The following is a 17,745-nucleotide window of genomic DNA, read 5'->3' as shown; positions in this document are numbered from 1 at the left end:
CTACGGGTATAGTACAACTCAGTACCTCGTTATAAGGTAAACCATCAATTATAGTGTGTAGCCACCCGAACTCTCAGGTTTTTTAAATTTTTGCCCTTTATTTGCCCTGTGGTGGTGCTGCAGGGATACTTATAACTCCAGATTTCAGATGACTGATAAAGGTCACACCCAGTGATTGGATATTCAGTGGGGGACCCTTCTAATTAAATAATAATTCAAAATGGTTTCTGCTTAAGCTAACCACCAAAGCCCTAGAAGAAAAAGCAGTATAAGAGCTTAGAAAAGCAAAGACTCAGATGCAAACATGTCTTATGGCTACAATGGGCAGGAAACCAAGAAAAAAAATATATGAATATAATATAAAATGTAGGATGGAACAGGGATCATGGGGGATATCTCTCTCGTAGCCTTCATTGGGGGACACCTATACTGATGGTATATGCTCTTGCCACTAGGAGGCGATGACACTAGGAAAAAAAGTCAGCTCCTCCCTGGCAGAAAGTGAGGTGATCAGTTTTGTCACAAAGCAGTAGGAGAAGCCAACATAGAACAAGTCCGAAGGGCCAGAGAAAAAAATCCCGGATAAAAAAATAAATAAATAAACAACCGGAAATGATCATCCGGACAAAAATTGAAGAAATGGGTGGGTGGGTGGGTGCGGTGTCCCTCAATGAAGCTACGAGAAAGATTTTACGGTGAGTACGGGCCAAAACCATCCCGGCAGCACATAGGAACAACTCCAAGGAACACAGAACCAGATAGAGGGCCAGCCCGGCTGGGAAACAACGGAAAAGGGTACAAGAGAGCCCCATCCAGAGGCAAACTGATTCAAGAGGAGATGGCGGAAAAACAGCAGGGAGAGCAGCGTATGTCTGAGCAGAAGAAGGAGAGCACAGGAGGTGGAGACCTGAAAACCACAGGGAAAAAAAAAGAAAGACGGAAACCGTCTCTAGAGAGGTCTGGTGTATGAGAACAAAAACCTAAACAGCTGCAAAACCTCTGTCCCAGGGGCCTGCCGTTAACACCCGGAAGGTGACAGTAGCTCAACTGGTGGAATCCAGATGATCGGAACGCCCCTCATCTCGGGAGTACATGGACCCCGAAGGAGGAAAGGAGCAGAATGCCCTTAAAAGGGGGCATCCCGGAATACCGGAGCGACCGACATGGAAACTGGAGGTGCCTGAGTCACCCGGAAGACTTGCACCTGAAGAGTAAGGAAATCCAACATCCCCAAAACGCTCCAGGTGACAAACTTCCATGTCGAGAAAGACCGCCCCACAAATGGGATCGCAGAGAAGTCTGGGCAGGATCACTATACATGCCCGAGACCTCAATCATCACCAAGCCCCAAAGAACCGGGAGAACCACCTGAAAAGAAGGCATGCCACAGCATCCTAGGACAATGTCCAAGACAAAGAGACTAACCCCAGCAGTCCGAGCGGACCAGAGCACTCCGAAGGAACAACCCGCCAGAACGGAAACTGAGGGGGAAGCAAAAGGGAACCCTGCTGGGACTCTCAGTACCTCACTGCTGGGGGATCTGGAGGAGGGTCCGTGCAGGTACACTGGACTGCTGACAGTCAGTCAGTTCTTCGTCTGCTCGATCTCCTACATCGTCAGGTCAACCGTTGGATAGGCCGCACTCCTGTACCCCACTTCTGTGGGATGTTTAGAAGGAATGACCCTATGCGTTCAGGAATCCTATACCAGTTGGCCAGACGGTTGTCCGCATGTTTACTACTACGTTGGGTCAACTACCATACACTTTCCACACCGTGGACGGTAGTGGTTGCCAAGGGGGAGCAGCAATAAAAATCAGAGTGAAATACAATGATAGGCCACAAGAGGGTGCCAAACACCAAATGGTCTGAGTGACCAAGGAATAAAAAATGTATTTATTATTTTTATTTACTTATTTTAACATGCAGGAAAGAAGCGTGGGGAGCAGGGCACCCTGCGCTAAATCTGCCTGCAAGGTCCCCAAACAGAGATGGGCAGGACGTCCACACCATGGAGACCACTGGAAAAAATAAAAAAAATAAACACACGTAGGCAGCCCCGGGAGCGGTCACTGCACGGAGTGGAGCACTCAGAAGCGCCTGCTAAGCCGCCGCACAGTTCCGAGGCAAGGGGACAAGAACTGGCTGGACAGGAAGAGCTCCCGTCAGACTGCAGCTCAGGGAGGCCGACAGTGCCACCTTGCCTGGTGGTGGGGCGGAGCTAAACTACGCTGGAGGCGCACAGTGTCACGGCCGCGGGTAAGCACCTGTCAGTCATCAGAAGAAGCAGTGGAGTGTGCGAACCTGGAGGGGAGGGAGCTGCCTGGCCTCCCTGTTTGCGCGCTGGCTCAGGGGTACAAGGAAGGCGGAGCCACGTTCCTCTATAACCCTCGATCCTGAAGAAGAGAACCGGCCTGGCCTCCCAGATCGCACGCTGGCTCAGGGGGAGAAAAAGGGCGGAGCCATGTGCCGCAATAAACCCCTCACCCAGCTCGCTGCAGACCCCCACAGTGGGGGGGTAAGGAAAACCAATATAGCTGTCAGAATGCAGTTCAGAGGTGAGCAGGGAAGAACACCTGCGGAGGGAGCAGCTGCAAATGGCCGACGGCTATCCTCCACAAAACCTAGTACACAGAAAACACAGCCCCCCAGGGGACCTGAGTGAGCCCCACACATAAAGCTCCCAATAAGGGACAGAGTCCCTTTTTAAAGAGGAAGGGGGGAGATTAATATACTCACCTGCGGACGTTATCTTCTTATACTCACCCAGGCGTCTTATACCAGCTTGTGGCCATGCTGCATCATGGGGAGCTCCCAGACCTGTGTCTTGCCTCCTACTGACACTAGCTAAAACTGATTATCTCACTTCCAGTGGGCGGGTATATCCTGCCAGGGAGGAGACAACTTTTTTTTTCCTAGTGTCAGCGCCTCCTCGAGGCAAGAGCATATACCCAGTATAGGTATTCCAAATGAAGAGTGACCGAGAAAGCTTATATTTTGGGTTTCACTATATCAGCTTACTATGACTGAATGAAAAGACTGTTTACATCTAGATGATGAAAACCTTTTTAACCCTAATGTAGTGGGTCATAGGAAGGTAAGTGTAAGCTGCAGTGTCAGGTGGGGAAAATGCAACTGCTTTAAGGCTGGGCTCAACCCGGTCATGCATTTCACATAGCTCGAAGGCTTCATAGGGAACTCTCATGCTTCCGTTGGCTAGAACAGAGGTAAGTGGGTTGTGCAGATGGTTGTTGAGGATGTTGGTTTTCCTAGGGCTCACCCTGTGTGTCAGCGTTTAGTTTGGTTTAATTTGAGGTGCCCTTGGTGGTTTGGGCAGAAAGCAAACACTGGAAAGTTTAATGGCTTAATGCACTAAGGAGGCGCAATCTCTTTAGCAACAGACTTGTGGTACCAGAAGTGTTACCCATTACAAAGTAGCAAATGTGGAGATGTCTGGCTGCTACTTGTGGTGCACTAGTCCCTTAGTCTCACAATTCATCTTTACTCACTTCTGTGCTGCAATTCACTTTGTAGTGTTCAGGTCCTCAGAAGTGGTTGTTGGGACAACCACTGGTCCCTAGGTCGGGCCGAAAGCCCACAAAGGTCCTGGGATAATGCTATGTAGACCCTCTATCCACAGCCTTGTAATGCTGGTCCTGATTGTGTGCGAGTTAACTGTTTTGTTACCTGCCAAACAGGTTATCGATGCAGTGACATCATAAAAGTATCAAAGTGCAATAAAAAGCAAAATGGCCAAATGGTAAGCTAAGAACCTATATTTTTCTCTATAGCAGTTTTGTAATGAAAAAGTTGTTATATTACACATATCTTAGCACTAGCAGTGTGATGCTGTAATTCTTGTGTTTAATGTCAAAGTGCAATAACACAGTTTTTCAGGGTTCATCCGACACCCAACCCTAAAGCTTCACAACGGGCGCTCTGGGATACAGCACCAATACTTCTCCAGGATGAGAGATTGTATCCAGTCTGGGAAATCCATATAAAAATATAAAAACAATGCAGTGTATAGCCTCTGACAAAAAGTTTTTGAGGAAGAGCAGGTTATTAAAAAGGGAGCTTTTCACCTCATGTTACAAGTCTACCCTTACACATTAGTCAGCCTTCAGGCTTAGCATCACTAAAGACCCATTTGTCATAGGCTGCTTTTCATATTTGTCAACTAAAGAAGACGTTGGCATCATCCAATAATCGGCTCAGAGAGTCATTTCTCACCGCTGGAGAGAACTGGTTGGCAGAGGTACCCCATTCTGTAAGCCTGTGCCTCCTTGGCTAGAGCCAACACTTAATAAACTCATTTACAAGGATGATTCGCCGCCAAATATGAAATGAAAAGAACAAGCTGGTCACTGTCCAGAGACTTCTAGGAAGCTGAAAATGGCCTATGCCAACCGCAGACATGTTTGTAAAGCTCCAGGCTTACCTAAACAGATTTATGAAAGGTTACAGTAGAGCCAAGGGCCCACCAACGTGCGTCAGATGGATAGCGATACTATGTAGAACGAGCTCTGTGTTATATATAGCTCTGCACCACCAACAAGAAAACCTCAAAAAACCTTTGGTTCAGCAAAAGGCAGCATGCTGTAAACACACATCACTCTCCCTGAACGTCCGAAATAAAGATGTATATGTGTATGCATAGAAAAAAATGAGAACCCTTTTCATTAAAACTTTACATTTATTATTCCTATTAAAAAACAAAAAAAAATATATAAAAAAATGTATTACCCCTTTGTTTGACCACCACCAACAACTTGTCATAACAAAACACTGAAATTCTTCAATATCAGTACTCTCTATCACAGTTCTAGAAATCTGATAAAGATAACGCACATCCACTTTTGATATATCCCAAAAAATACAGTTAAAAATTTTTTACTCAGCCTTTGCTGCGTCCAAATTTAGTACTCTTAAAGGGGTACTCCCGATGTTAGATCCCGGGGATCCCCTGCATTCTCCGAGCCAGCAGGGGACCCCGCGTTCTCAGGGCTGGCAGCGGTGGCGTCCGGAAGAAGAAAGCTTGCAGATTCCACGTTCCTGATGTCACGCCACGCCCCCTCCATTCATGTCTATGGGAGGGGGCTTGACGGCTAGTACATAGCCATTATGCCGTTACGTTACATAGCCATTATGTTGCGCCTGGAATTGCCAGTCATCAGGCACGGAGCGGAGTTTGCTCTGTGAAACGAATGACAAAGGTGCCGCAGCGGAGATCGCAGGGGAATCCTCAGCGGCGGGACCCCCACGATCTAACATCTTATCCCCTATGTTTTGGATAGGGAATAAGAGGATTTCAGCGCAGTACCCCTTTAACATACTCAATAACCCCTTAAGGACACAGTGTTTTTCCACTTTAGTTTTTTCCTCCTCACCTTTTAAAAATCATAACCCTTTTAATTTTGCACCTAAAAATCCACATGATTGCTTATTTTTTGCGGCACCAATTGTTCTTTGTAATGGCATCAGTCATTTTACCCAAAAATCTACGGTGAAACAGAATAAAAATCATTGTGTGACAAAATTGAAGAAAAAACGCCAATTTGTAATTTTTGGGGGCTTCCATTTCTACGCAGTACATCTTTCGGTAAAAATGACACCTTATCTTTATTCTTTAGGTCCATATGATTAAAAAGATACCCTACTTATATAGGTTTGATTTTGTCGTACTTCTGGAAAAAATCATAACTACATGCACGTAAATTAATACGTTTAAAAATGTCCTCTACTGACCCCTATAACTTATTTTTCTGTATAAGGGGCAGTAGGAGGGATAATTTTTTGCACAGTGATCTGAAGTTTTTATCGGTACTATTTTTGATTTGATCAGATTTTTTGCATTTTATTAATTTTTTTTACCACATGTTTATTTTTATTTACACAATTTTTTTTTTTTAAATGGGAAAGAGGGACGATTCAAACTTATTAGGGAAGGGGTTAAATCACATTTATTAACTTTTTTTTTTTACACTTTTTTCCCCCCAATGTTATAACCCCCATAGGTGACTATAACATGCAGTACAATGATCTCTCATACTGATCAATGCTATGTCATATTATAGCATTGATAAGTGTTTCTGCCACTTGACTGCTCCTGCCTGGATCTCAGGCATGGAGCAGTCATTCTGCAATTGAACACTGAGGAAGCAGGTAGGGATCCTCCTCACGTCCTGCAAGCTGTTCGGGATGCTGTGATTTCACTGCGGCGGTCCCAAACAGCACCACCGAATTAACCGGCAACGTTTACTTTCGTTTTAGACACGGCGATCACCCCGTTTAAAGGGTTAATGCCGGACATCAGCCCGATCGGCGATGTCCGGCATTAGCCATGGGTCCCGGTTACCGTATTTTTCGCCGTATAAGACGCACTTTTTCTTCCCCAAAACTGGGGGGGAAAAGTCGGTGCATCTTATACAGCGAATACACCTCTATCGCGGCGGTCCCTGCGGCCATCAACGGCCGGGAAACGCGGCTAATACAGGACATCACCGATCGCGGTGATGCCCTGTATTAACCCTTCAGACGCGGCGATCAAAGCTGACCACCGCGTCTGAAGGGAAAATGACACTAACCCGGCTGTTCAGTCGGGCTGTTCGGGACCGCCGCGATTTCACTGCGGCGGTCCCGAACAGCCCGACTGAATAGCCGGGTTAGTGCTTACAGGACACCGGGAGGGACCTTACCTGCCTCCTCGGTGTCTTCTCCGTTCAGGGATCCCCTGTATGGCTGGCGCTCTCCTTCCTCGTCATCACGTACGTGCGTCGGCATGCATAACGACGGCGACGCAGAGCTAGGATACCCGGCCGGCAGCAGAGACGTTCCGGAGCGACGGGGACACGGCGAAAGCGATGGAGCGACATCTAGGGCAGCGGTGACGGGTCCGGAGCGGCGGGGACACGCGAGTACTACCTCCTATACAGTGGTCTTCAATCTGCGGACCTCCAGATGTTGCAAAACTACAACTCCCAGCATGCCCGGACAGCCAACGGCTGTCCGGGCATGCTGGGAGTTGTAGTTTTGCAACATCTGGAGGTCCGGAGGTTGAAGACCACTATTGGGTTCAAAATCTTAATTTTTTTAGATTTTGCACCTAAAAATAGGGTGAGTCTTATACGCCGGTGCGTCCTATAGGACGAAAAATACATTACTTATAGCAACCGGGACCCACCGGGTATGATGCGCACTCACCTGCTGAACGTCGTACCTTGGGAGCCGCAAATGGACATGAATGTACGTCCATTTGCGGCAAGGGGTTAATAGTCAACGATGAGTACCACATTGATTGTCTTAATAGTAAATACCTTCAATCTTATTTCATGTGCATAATAGCAACAATTTCTCTTAGTGTTGATAGGTCTACATGCGGTTACAACAACTGTAAGGGCGATTTATAACCCGTATAATTGTTGGACTCACAGTTACTTTCACCAATGTCCCATAATTGTAGTATCTAGATAACTTAAGATCCACACATAGTTACCGCATGGTCCACAGTCTTAATACTGCATCAACAGGAACTCAAAAACATTAAAGGGGTACTCCGCTGCTCAGCGTTTGGAACAAACTGTTCCGAACGCTGGAGTCGGCAGCTCATGATGTCATAGCCCCGTCCCCCTCATGATGGACGTCCCGCCCCTCAATGCAAGTCTATGGGAGGGGGCGTGACAGCCGTCACACCCCCTCCCATAGACTTGCATTGAGAGGGAGGGGAGTGAAACCATGAGGAGGCGGGGCTATGACGTTAAGCGCTGCCGGCTCCAGCGTTCAGAACAGTTTGTTCCAACCGCTGAGCGGAGTACCCCTTTAAGGGTGAAGGTGCAGTCAATAACTCTCTCTTTCACACTCAGCAATACTGCTCACATGAACATAAGGTGCATAGTTTTGATGTCCTAATATTGCATAAACATTATTGCACATATGGTCTTCAGGAGTATGTGTAAAAGTTCTAAAAAAAACTTTATGGCAGGCAAAAAAAACTAAGAAAAAACCTGGTGACTTCATGATAGTGTAAGTCCATCCCGACTTCAATGCAAGTCCATTCAATGCGTTTCTTGCGCCAACAATGATCAGGAACCGTATTCTGGCTGTCCTTGAAATGTACTGTACTATACAGCATGTGCCTGGTACGATGGCGGTCGTACACCGATATAAACTACTGGTGTTTCCTTATAGGACACTAACCCCTCCCTTCCATCAACCTTTTCTGAGTGCTCCAATCATCTCGATCTATGTCACCAACATGGCGTTTCTACTCAGGCTAACCAGAATGCTAGTCACTCACATGTATAGGGAGATGTTGTTGTAGCTGTAGGGACTGGTCAGAGGTGAGGACATCACTAAGGGGGTGGGACTAGAGCTCAGAGACAAAATCCAGCCACACCTCCCGAGACAGCAGATTCATTATCTTGGAAGAGAGAGGAGCCAAGGAACTGCTGAGACAACACCACACCCACAATGAGAGGACTACATAACTTCCTTTCAGGGACAAATCATGCAAAAGCATGCTGAAGCCAGTACAACTTGTGCTAACACTAGGGATGCACCGAAAGGTAAATTTTGGTCCGAAACCGAAAATTGAGGCTGTGCTTGGCCGAAAACCGAAACTGAAAATGCACTGCCCCACCCATTTTTTGTGTTTAAGCCAAAATTTTTATGTTTAAGCCATTACTCTATCACTGTTATAAGCCGTATACTGTTATGGGTGTACTTTATCACTTTTATAAGCCATATAACAGTGATAAAGTACCCCCATAATAGTATAAGCCATATACTGTTATGGGGGGTACTCTATTCAGGACGGTCATACACTATAGCTGTTGCAAAACTACAGGCATGCTGGGAGTTGTAGTTTTGCAACAGCTGGAGGCACCCTGGTCGGGAAACACTGCACTATATATTCCTGGGTAACCTCTTATGAAGATGGCCGCTGGGTATGATCCGGAGCAGCTGCCGCACTATGGCCGATAACTAACGGAATCACGGCGGGCCCCCTGCAACCTCCTCCACTCAGACCCCACGGACACCGCCGCGGCCACCTCATCCACAAAGATCATGGTCCCTCAGACCGCTCCCTGAAGTGGATCACGCGGTGCAGCTCATGACATCATCAGCACGACAACATCAGCCACCTACAATTTCTACCATTACTGGCGGGTCCCTGGCTGCTAAAAGCAGCCGGGACCCACGGGCTATGATGCGAGCGCATCCCCTGCACTCGCGTCATAGCTGCTGCAGGACTCCGGGAGTACAGGCGCATTCTGGTGCCTGGCACCCCGGGGCGTACCTGTACGACCTGTGTCATTTAGGCCACGCCCCTTGAAATTTTCGGCACGAAAATACATCAGCTGAAAATTCCGGTGCTATATTAGTAAGTTCTTGGGGTGATTGTCTTTAAATACAACTTTCTGATATTGAAATACTCCTTTAAAATCTGCAAAAAACCTTCATTTAGAACATGACTGCTCAGTCTGTGCATGTGTACAATGGGAGTGGTGGGACACAGTGAAGGAGTTTGCGCATGCATGGGATAGGCATAAGGCTATCCTTCATATAAGATAGAAATAGGCATAAGGCTATCCTTCATATAAGATAGGGATAGGCATAAGGCTATCCTTCATATAAGATAGAGATAGGCATAAGGCTATCCTTCATATAAGATAGAGATAGGCATAAGACTATCCTTCATATAAGATAGGGATAGGTATAAGGCTATCCTTCATATAAGATAGAGCTAGGCATAAGGCTATCCTTCATATAAGATAGAGCTAGGCATAAGGCTATCCTTCATATAAGATAGAGATAGGCATAAGGCTATCCTTCATATAAGATAGGGATAGGTATAAGGATATCCTTCATATAAGATAGAGCTAGGCATAAGGCTATCCTTTATATAACAGAGATAGGCATAAGGCTATCCTTCATATGAGATAGGACAAGAGACTATTGATAGTATTCATAATATTGGGCCGATTAGAGGGGCTGAATGGTTCTCACCTGCCGGCGCAGGTGTATTTTGTAAAACGCGTCGGATACCTCATACGGCCACATGTGGTTTCGTCTCTCTACATTATTCCATTCACATTATCCTTGTACAAATGTTTATTCCCGACTCTGCAATAACACCAAGCAAATAATCCTGTACACACAAAATACCCGGACCCTATAATGGATTCCTTCAGCTTAAGTCCGAATAAGCAGCACGGACATATGAATCAGAGACTGGAAGTAAACAAGCCCGCCTCAGCAGCTGACAGCGGCGTCGATGATTCGCCATCTGTTACGGGACTTGTGGCGACATTGATTTCAGCTGAGAAAAAAATGTATTGTAAACAAACAGCAATTACATTTTTAGATCAGAACAGAACAGACAGAAGCAGCTGACAAAATCATAAGTCTGCGCGTCTTGTGCTTCTTGCACTCGGCATCAGATAGTGGTGCCAGCAATAGTGCTGACCGACTAGATAAGTGAAGAAAATGGCATAACTGCTGCCTGTACTGGTGGACCTTAAAGGGGTATTCCAGGCAAAACCTTTTTTTATATATATCAACTGGCTCCAGAAAGTTAAACAGATTTGTAAATTACTTCTATTAAAAAATCTTAATCCTTCCAATAGTTATTAGCTTCTGAAGTTTTCTGTCTAACTGCTCAATGATGACGTCACGTCCTGGGAGCTGTGCATGATGGGAGAATATCCCCATAGGAGCTGCACAGCTCCCGGGACGTGAGTCATCAGAGAGCAGTTAGACAGAAAACAACAACTCAACTTCAGAAGCTAATAACTATTGGAAGGATTAAGATTTTTTAATAGAAGTAATTTACAAATCTGTTTAACTTTCCGGAGCCAGTTGATATATAAAAAAAGTTTTGGCCTGGAATACCCCTTTAAGTAGCTGATGACGGATCTATTTTAACTGTTTGTAAGCATTTATTTGAGACCATCAACAATCTGGCTGACCTGAATCTTTTTGTATATTATAAGGCTACAGAAGTTGGAGCCTTTAACCCCTCAAACGACATTGTACATATATTTACGTCCATTGCAGACTACCAATATGTGAAGTGCGCTTTATACCTGGTGGGTCTCTGTTGTTATCAGCAACATTGAGCCGAAGCTAATACCGGAAATTAATGGGGCTGATGTTCGGTATTAACTCTTTAGACACTGATCAAAGTTGATTGCGGCATCTAAAACGGGAGAAAAAAACTTGGCAGTTAGCTCTGTAGGCTGTTCGGGACCGCCGCGGTGGGAGGGTCCTTACCTGCCTCCTCGCTGTCCAATTGGTGGACTATTGCTCCAATTCTGCCATGCAGGCTGGAGCAGAAGAGCACTAATAACACTATGGCGACCCAAAAAAAGAAAATAAAGTAAGTAAAAGTGATTTAACCCGTTCAATTTAAAAAAAAAGAAAATATATGTAAACAAAAATAAAAATAAACATATGTGGTACTATCGCGCGCGTGAATGTCCGAACTATAAAAATATAATGTTAACTAAACCACACGGTCAATGGCGTACATGTAAAAAAAACAATTGCATGCGTACACGTAAAAAAAAATTGCATATATTTGGTCATTTTGTATACCCTAAAAAAAATGTACAAAAAAAACTATCAAAATGTCCCAAAATGGTACGGATAAAAACTTCAGATCATGGCACTAAAAATGAGCCCATACATCCCTGTTTACGGAAAAATAAAAAAAGTTATAGGGGTCAGAAGATGACAATTTTTCACATAATAATTTTGGTACATATAGTTATAATGTAGTAAAATAAAATAAAACCTATATAAATCGGGTATCCTTGTAACTGTAAGGGCCTACAGAATAAATATATGGTGTCATTTTTACCGAAAAGTGCACTGCATAGAATCGGAAGCCCTGTAAATTGTTTTGGTGAAATGATTGATGTTATTTTAAAGTACAATTGGTGGAGCAATAAAAAAAAAAGCCCTCATGTGCCTGTATGTGCAAAATTGAAAGAGTTATGATTTTTATAAGGTGATGAGGAAAAAACGAAAGTGCAAAAATAGAAAAACCATGCATCCTTAAAGGGGTACTCCACCCCTAGACATCTTATCCCCTATCCAAAGGATAGGGGATAAGTTGTCAGATCGCTGCGGTACCGCTGCTGGGGATCCCCGGGATCCCCGCTGCAGCACTGTTCTATCATTACAGCACAGAGCGAGTTCGCTCTGCACGTAATGACGGGCAATACAGGGGCCTGGGGTTCGTTACGTCACGGCTCCGCCCCTCCTGAAGTCACGGCCCGCCCCTTTCAATACAAGTCTATGGGAGGGGACGTGGCAGTCGTCACGCCCCCTGCCATAGACTTGCATTAAGGGGACGAGCCGTGATGTCACGAGGGGCGGAGCCATGACGTCACGCTGCTCCATCCCCTGAATCGCCCGTCATTACGCACAGAGCGAAATCGCACAGAGCGGATCCCGGGGCTCCCCAGCAGCGGGACCGCGGCGATCTGACATCTTATCCCCTATCCTTTGGATAGGGGATAAGATGTCTAGGGGTGGAGTACCCCTTTAAGGGGTTAATCTAAACGCAGACAGAAGGGTTACTAGCGCAGATAATACGGTATGAAATTCAAGCTAGTTGCTTATGAAATGCCGTATAGTAGGTAAACAAATAATGATCAGGCTCCAAGACTCCCAAGGGTCAGGGCATTGAGTTACAATCCTGGCAGGGGCTACATGAGATCACTCACTTACTACATTTCTCCAAGGTCTCTTTTTATGTCTCTAATAAGTCATCTAGTTATAGGAGAACAGCATATAAAATTCCGTACCCCGCCGCACATTCTAAAACCGAGGGTTGGGATGATTTTCAAATTGTGCTTAAAATTCAATCAATTTCAATCACATCTGGCTAATTTATGGGTGTATAGGATCCAATGTGATTGGTTTAATTGAAGTTTTGTAAAATTATTAACCGCACACACACACATACATATATATACATATACACATATATATGAGTGTGTATATATATATATATATATATATATATATATATGAGTGTGTGTGTATATATATATATATATATATATATATATATATATATATATATGTGTGTGTGTGTGTGCGCATATATATATATATATATATATATATATATATATATATATATATATATATACACACACACACACATACACACACACATATATATATATATATACACACACACACACACACACACACACACACACAGCATATATTTGCACAGATCCATTAAGCAAACTCAGGAGCTGAGCTTGCTTCATATCCATTCAGTCCTGGCTGCTATCAGCAGCCAGGACCCTTGGCTAACACCAGCGATCAGGCCGATGCCTGGCATTAACCCTTTAGATGCCGCAATCAAAGTTGATTGTGGAGTCTAAAATGCTGAAAATACACTCCTGGAATCGAAATCAATGCGGGGAAATCGCGATGTTCCGATCAGCTGAGAGGACGGCGGGAGGGCCCTTACCTGACGCTCATCGTCCGATCGGTTCTTCAAGGCTCCTGTCAGCCTCAGCAGGCTGTAGCAATGGCGGGGGAAAATTGGTTGGACCTCCTGAATTCTCCCGAGTGGGGCTCAACTACTCACCCACCTGGTCCTTGGAGCAGTGGGATCGCTCTGCTCCGAGGAGAGGCGTGCAGCAGGCCCCCATCTCAGTGATTGCAGAGGGGCCCCAGCAGACAGACCCCTCACGATCAGACACTTATACCCTATCATGGGGATATGTTTTCGTAAACCAGAGTACCTTATGAATAGATGCTTTCCTTTGAAAAAAACATTCCAGAGATTACTAGTACAAGCAACTACAAGAAACTTTGTAATATTTATTTTTAAGACAAAAATGTTTCTTTCTCCTGTTGTCAAACTATTTCCCTCTCCCCCTCCTGCTGCAGCTCAAATCTTCTCTGAAAATCAGCTCAGCTTTATCTTGTATCTGTAAGACAAGCAATATACAGTACGTCTATGAAGGGGGAGACGGGAGCTTGGTCATTGCATGAAAATATTACGAGATCATTGCAGAATAAAGCGTGTAAATCCAGGATCAGAAGGATCATTTGGTATCTCCCCAAGTCATTTAAAGTAGAAATCTTGCAGCCATGTTAACCCTGTCATGGTCACTGACTGGGCAAGCAAGGATTGGTAGGCCATGTGTGTATATAGTGTATACATTACAGCTGCTATATCATTTAGCATTCATTAACCAAGATGCTGCTGCCCAATACCTTTGGCACTATGCCAAATCTAGAAACTCTGTGGACAGGGAGACAAGTACATTTTCGCCGGAGTACTACTTTTAAACACAACAAGATCATAATATGCATTAGGACACATTTTTGGCATCTTACTATTCATCTTCACATTACCTGGATGACGGCACTGAACCAGCAGGTGTTCCCCACATTCTTCAATCCTACTGGACAGTTGTCCTGACGCTTCCTATCGTAGGGATTAGGAGAATCGCTCCAGACCTCAGTGTGTGTCCGCTTCAGACTGGCCTTGTTCTCAGCAATGCTGGCTTCTAAAACCCTACATAGAACAGGAAGGAATAGTGCATTAGGTTACCATATGGTGCAGTGGTACTCTGTGCTCGATGCTTCTTGGCAGGAGTGCCCAATCCTCTAGTACTCTCAAAGACTAGTAAAGGAAGAGACCGCTATAAACTAAAAATTTAGCCCTGGTTCTCTGTGCTTCTGCCTTAAAAATCCCTGTACACTAGTACCCGGCGGTCCATATTTCCTATTCCTTTTGCAAAGAACAAAAAGTACAAGAGAATACAAAAAATGTCATAATATATCTTAATAGAGATATATATTACATCCTCCTGCTTCTCAAATCTTTTCTAAAAATCAGCTTTGTGTTGTCCTGTGTCTGCAAGAAAAGCAATGCAAGCCTATGAAGGGGAGAGGAGGGACCACCAACTCCAACACCAACACCAACCGTCATCTGCCTGATAGGCCGGGATACATCATTTCCAGTCAGCTCTGATATCGGACACACATGCAGTGTACAGACAGATGAAGCAGAGGCCATTACACCTTTCTTTACTGCATCTGCGCTGGATGCCACTGAAGCTGCTCCTGCAACCTGCCGTGTGTCTGCTCTGTTCTCCATCTACAGCCTGTGGGAGCTGTGCTCAAAGAATTATCTCCCCTCTGTCCACAGCCTGAGCGAATATATCGAACACTGACAAATTGTCTGATGGACTTGCATACCTTTCTCTGACCAGCTGCAGAGTAAAAGAACATTTCTAATAAAGATTTATCAAGTTTTTCACTTTGCATTCAGCAAACACATCAACAAATAAAGTTAAAAAAAGAGTAGTGCAACGATAGACAACTTATTCCCTGTCCGCAGGATAGGGGATAAGTGTCTGATTGCGAGGGGGTCTGAACACTGGGACCTCCCCCCGATCTCCTCTATGGGGCCCTGGCTCTGCCATGCAGGAGGCGTGTCGGCCGCAGCTTGATCCCGCGCCCAACATGACCCCTCCATGTATCTCTATGGGAGAGGCGGAGATGCAGCGTTCACGCATCCCTGCCTCTCCCATAGAGCTGAATGGAGGGTCCGCGTCTGCCGACCCCAAGGAGCTGCAGCAGTGCTGGGTCTCGGCACGGGAGATCGCGAGGGGCCCAGCAGTCGGACCCCCCGCGATCAGACACTTATCCTCTATCCTGCGGATAGGAGATTAGTTGTCTATCACTGCAGTACTCATTTAAACAAAAAAAATGAAACATAATATAATATGTTTGTATGGTTGTAATATGAGAAAATTGATTAATGAAAAAGTATTAAAAGTTAAAAAGAACAATGGGGGAGATTTATTATAACCTGTGTAGAGGAAGAGTGGCACAGTTTCCCACAGCAACCTACCGTATTTTTCGCCGTATAAGACGCACTTTTTCTTCCCCAAAACTGGGGGGAAAAAGTCGGTGCGTCTTATACGGCGAATGCACCCCTATCGCGGCGGTCCCTGCGGCCATCAACGGCCGGGACCCGCGGCTAATACAGGACATCACCGATCGCGGTGATGCCCTGTATTAACCCTTCAGACGCGGCGATCAAAGCTGACCGCCGCGTCTGAAGGGAAAGTGACACTAACCCGGCTGTTCAGTCGGGCTGTTCGGGACCGCCGCGATTTCACCACGGCGGTCCCGAACAGCCCGACTGAATAGCCGGGTTAGTGCTTACAGGACACCGGGAGGGACCTTACCTGCCTCCTTGGTGTCTGCTCCGTGCCGGGATCCCCTGTATGCCGGCGCTCTCCTTCCTCGTCATCACGTCGTCGCGTACGTACGTCGGCGTGCGTAATGACGTGATGGCGGCGACGGAGAGCGAGGATACCCGGCCGGCAGCAGAGACGTTCCGGAACGACGGGGACACGGTGACAGCGATGGAGCGACATTCAGGGCAGCGGTGACGGGTCCGGAGCGGCGGGGACACGTGAGTATTACCTCCTCCTGCAGTGGTCTTCAATCTGCGGACCTGCAGATGTTGTAAAACTACAACTCCCAGCATGCCCGGACAGCCAACGGCTGTCCGGGCATGCTGGGAGTTGAAGTTTTGCAACATCTGGAGGACCGCAGGTTGAAGACCACTATTGGGTTCAAAATCTTTATTTTTTAAGATTTTGCCCCTAAAAATTGGGTGCGTCTTATACGCCGGTGCGTCCTATAGGACGAAAAATACGGTAATAGATTGCTTCTTTCAATTTTAAAAAGGGCCTCTGAAAAATTAAAGAAGCAATCTTTATAGAAGAAGCTTTCTCTCTACACAGGTTTTTATAAATCTCCCCCTATATTCGGAATAATCATCACAACAATGATAATAATAATGCATTTTTATAATTATGAATTTGGTTTTAATTGGAAAAAAAAATGGTCTTATATCTGGCCCAACCTATTTTTCAGGTTGCTTCCTATATTTGGTAAGTGACGAGAAGGGTCACACATTTGCTGCTAAAATGGCACAAATGATGACGTGCCACATTCTAGCAGTAGCAGAGTTAACACCAAAGACTTGAGTAAACTTCCAAACACAATAGCAATCAAACCTAGTCTTGACTAGGGATCGACCGATTCACTTATACCGGAATATCGGTATAAGTTATCGGCTATCGGCCCTAACCTCCACAGAGTATCGGTATCGGCCCTAAAAAAACTATATCGGTCGATCCCTAGTCTTGACCTAATTTTTTTTTAAACCTCATGCTATACATCAAAATAAAGGTAATACATTGACACATTAAAGGGGTATTCCAGGATTTTTTTTATTTGACTATGCTACAGGGGCTGTAAAGTTAGTGTAGTTCATACTATAGTGTCTTTACCTGTGTGTGAGGGTTTTCTCACAATTCTTCTGTGATTTTCACCCCAATATTTATTTTTACCAGCATACAAAATTACTATTGTCTCAGATTTTTCCCAGCTCGCAATGCGGCCGAGACCTGACTCACTAGTCAGCTGATGACACTTCAATGGGTGGAGGGATCAATCTGCAACTAATGCAACAGCTGTAGGCACCCTGATTGAATACCACTTTTGAATGGCTGCAGCTCATTTATCACTGGGCTGATGTGTGGGAGGGAGGGAAATGGAATTATGGTATTTGTAGGCAAAGAAGAAAACTCAAACAGGAAATACCAGTTCACAAAAAGCTAGCCACAGTATTATGGTAATCTCATGACATAGCCATTTAGCCCCAAGACAAGCTCAGATC

The 17,745-nt window shown here is 45.3% G+C and overlaps 1 protein-coding gene across 5 annotated transcripts in view; it reads right to left on the bottom strand.

Annotated features, from left to right (window-relative positions):
* Positions 1 to 17,745, bottom strand: part of USP25 (ubiquitin specific peptidase 25) — a 149,928-nt gene that overhangs the window by 72,510 nt on the left and 59,673 nt on the right. For all 5 annotated transcript variants that reach the window (XM_056559404.1, XM_056559406.1, XM_056559408.1 and 2 more), the window contains one exon: positions 14,394 to 14,556. In XM_056559404.1, the coding sequence (XP_056415379.1) occupies positions 14,394 to 14,556 (163 nt within the window). The remainder of the gene's footprint in view (positions 1 to 14,393; positions 14,557 to 17,745) is intronic.

Source organism: Hyla sarda, chromosome 2, assembly GCF_029499605.1.
Source record: "Hyla sarda isolate aHylSar1 chromosome 2, aHylSar1.hap1, whole genome shotgun sequence".
NCBI classification, from domain to species: Eukaryota; Metazoa; Chordata; class Amphibia; order Anura; family Hylidae; genus Hyla; species Hyla sarda.
This window is presented reverse-complemented; position numbering and strand designations above follow the sequence as displayed.